General features: G+C 57.9%; 1 protein-coding gene across 1 annotated transcript in view; it reads left to right on the plus strand.

Moving 5' to 3' along the window:
- Positions 1-2,230, plus strand: part of SFXN1 (sideroflexin 1) — a 22,898-nt gene extending 20,668 nt beyond the window's left edge. The window contains exon 10 of the mRNA XM_015565101.1: positions 567-2,230. Coding sequence (XP_015420587.1) covers positions 567-663 — 97 coding nt within the window. The 3' untranslated portion in view covers positions 664-2,230. The remainder of the gene's footprint in view (positions 1-566) is intronic.
- The last annotated feature ends 397 nt before the right edge of the window (positions 2,231-2,627 follow it).

The following is a 2,627-nucleotide window of genomic DNA, read 5'->3' on the forward strand; positions in this document are numbered from 1 at the left end:
GTGACACTGCAGGAGGAGCACGGTAGTGCTCCCAGCACTTTTGGCGAAAGACAGGAGGAGCGCGATCGCACTCCGGCACTCTAGAGGTTAAAGCCTCCTCCTGCGCTTCTGTCCCAGGCTGCTGTGGGTGTGAGCACTGGATTGACGGGGGTGTTAGTGCAGCTGCCTCTAGATCTAAGTCTCCCGCCGCCTCCTGACCCCGCGCCGGGCGTGGTGCAGGTTCTGCTGTGTGGATGGGGTGTGAGGGCTGCCGGCCTCTGCCCTGGGGCTGCGCCTGCGGGGCCAGGTCCTGGTTCCGGGTCTGTCACGCCCTGGGCAGCCCTAGGCGTGCGGAGGAGGCTCTGGATGGGGCGCTGTTCCAGACGACCTTTCTCAGGTGCCTCCGCTGGACAGAGAACGCCACCATTCACCGGCCCATCCTCTGTCCGTGACCCCGCCATTCTTAAGCAGAGAAGTCACCCCATTCACCCCCTTCCCCCACCGGTGTGGCAGCCACGGCCCCGGACAGAGCAGGACATCCCAGCCCACCTCGGCCCCTGTAACCACTGCCCTTTCTCCCTGCCCAGTTCCATGTCCGTGACCAGCCTGGAGCCTGAGCTGCAAGCCAAGCTGCGGGAGAGCCACCCTGAGCTCCGCCACGTGTACTTCAACAAGGGACTGTGAAGGGGAGGACGCCGGCCCAGCCCGCCCGCTCGGACCTGGTGCGCCAGCGAGGGAGGCCTCCCGCCTGGCTTCTCCCGGGCGCAGACCTTCTCCACGACCCACGTCAGCCTGTAGAGTCGGCCGCTCCGTCCAGCACGGCGCCGGGTGGGCCAGCACCCCCGTCGCCCTCTCACATCTGAGTCATGGGATAATGAGCAGAAATGGCCTTCCTGTAGCTTTTATGGTGATTGTTTCCTCAAAGACAACAGTCCAGCCCTCACCTCGAGTTTTTAAAAGTGCTGCTAGGCACAGAGTAGATGCTCAAGAAATTGATTATCAGTCAGTGCAAAGGAAATCGGGTAAAATACTGAATTGTCATCCCACTCTTGTTTCAGAGCAAAGCAAGGAGGCAGTGATTTGGAAAGCACACAGCTCTGATGCTAAACTATAAAACATAGCGCGTAGGGTAAACCCCGCGTCACGGAACGGACACGCGTGGCGCGGCGTCCTGCTCTCAGGAGCTGGGCACTCCCTGCTGCTGGACATCTCTGGTCGAACCTTAAACTGCTTCTGTTTTACGTTCCTACGAAAACGTTGTACCTGTTGGCTTGATACTCAATTACATCAAACACTCAGATAACTGCCATGTGCACGCGTCAGTGTAGGAAGCGTGTTGGGTCCTGGTGCGGCGTGCTGGGACGTTCGGGTTCGTCTGGCAGATTTCAGGAGGGAGCGCAGGGCCAGCCCCTACGGGTCTTGTCTCATCCTTGCTGATCTCATTGGCTTTCGGGAAGATTCGGACATCATCCGTGTGAATCGGTGGCTAAATGATTTTACTTGAAGGTTGTGTACTGCATCTGCCCTGTTTGAAATAAGGCTCCATGGACCACTGTTTACATCCCTGTAGTAGTTTCACATTTAATATAGTTCATGCAGTAGAGACTGTGTTTCCGGTCTGTCCGTGTTCACAGGTGTAGGCCAGGCGGTGCGCCCTTGCAGGTATTGATTCCACTGTAATTCGGAGATGTGTACGTGGAAAAACGTACAACAGTGCTGGCAGATCTCTGGCCATGAGACGGGTGAGTTCCCCATCCAGAAACAGGGTGTGCCTCGGGTGCGTTCCTCTTCTCCGAGGGGTGGATGGGCCACTCGGAGCCTTCCTTTATGCCTCCAAAATGTTCTCCGTTTTTCCGTCTTAAACCCTTTGAAGCAAAAGAGGTTCCCACACACATGCCGGTCTTGCGTGTGTTGTGTTGCCATAGATGCTGCTCTTGAAGAAGTGCTCAAAGCCTGAAATTCAAGGCCATCGCCCTGAGGTGCTTCTGGGGTGCTCCTACTGAGAGCCCAGCCCGGGAGGCCCTCCCACGCCCGGCTACCCCAGAAGGCTCACCCCTCCCTGGGAGCCCCCTCCCCCCCCCAGCATCCTCACCTTTGCTGAAACAGCAATGGCTGGGCAGCAGGTGGATAAACGGCCATTTTTAGGTGCCATTATGAAAGGGATAGCAACTGTGGAGCTATGTCTACTTAACATTATCGTAGGAGCTCTGGCTCCTGGCGCTTTTATTTCCTGTCAGCGTCACTGTGGTTTATAAAAAGGAACAAACGGACAGGATGCCCTTGGCCACCTCCCGGCGACCTGGAGGACCGCTCCCAGGAAGTGCAATGGCCGGGAAAGGCGCTGGGCCCCAGGCCGGAGTGGCCGAGCGCGTGCTGCGGGCGGTGAGGATGCCCTTGGCCACCTCCCCCGGCGACCGAGGACCGCTCCCAGGAAGTGCAATGGCCGGGAAAGGCGCTGGGCCCCAGGCCGGAGTGGCCGAGCGCGTGCTGCGGGCGGTGGCCGCTCAGTGTTAGCGCAGTGTCTTGCCAGTGTGGGGACCAATGTACTGTTCCAGTTCAGCTGGATGAAATGTTCAATAAACTCAGAATGAAAGCAAATCCTCTCTTTTATTTGTACGTAAAGCATCTGCCGATGGCACCTTCCATTC

Source organism: Myotis davidii, unplaced genomic scaffold (assembly GCF_000327345.1).
Source record: "Myotis davidii unplaced genomic scaffold, ASM32734v1 scaffold399, whole genome shotgun sequence".
NCBI classification, from domain to species: Eukaryota; Metazoa; Chordata; class Mammalia; order Chiroptera; family Vespertilionidae; genus Myotis; species Myotis davidii.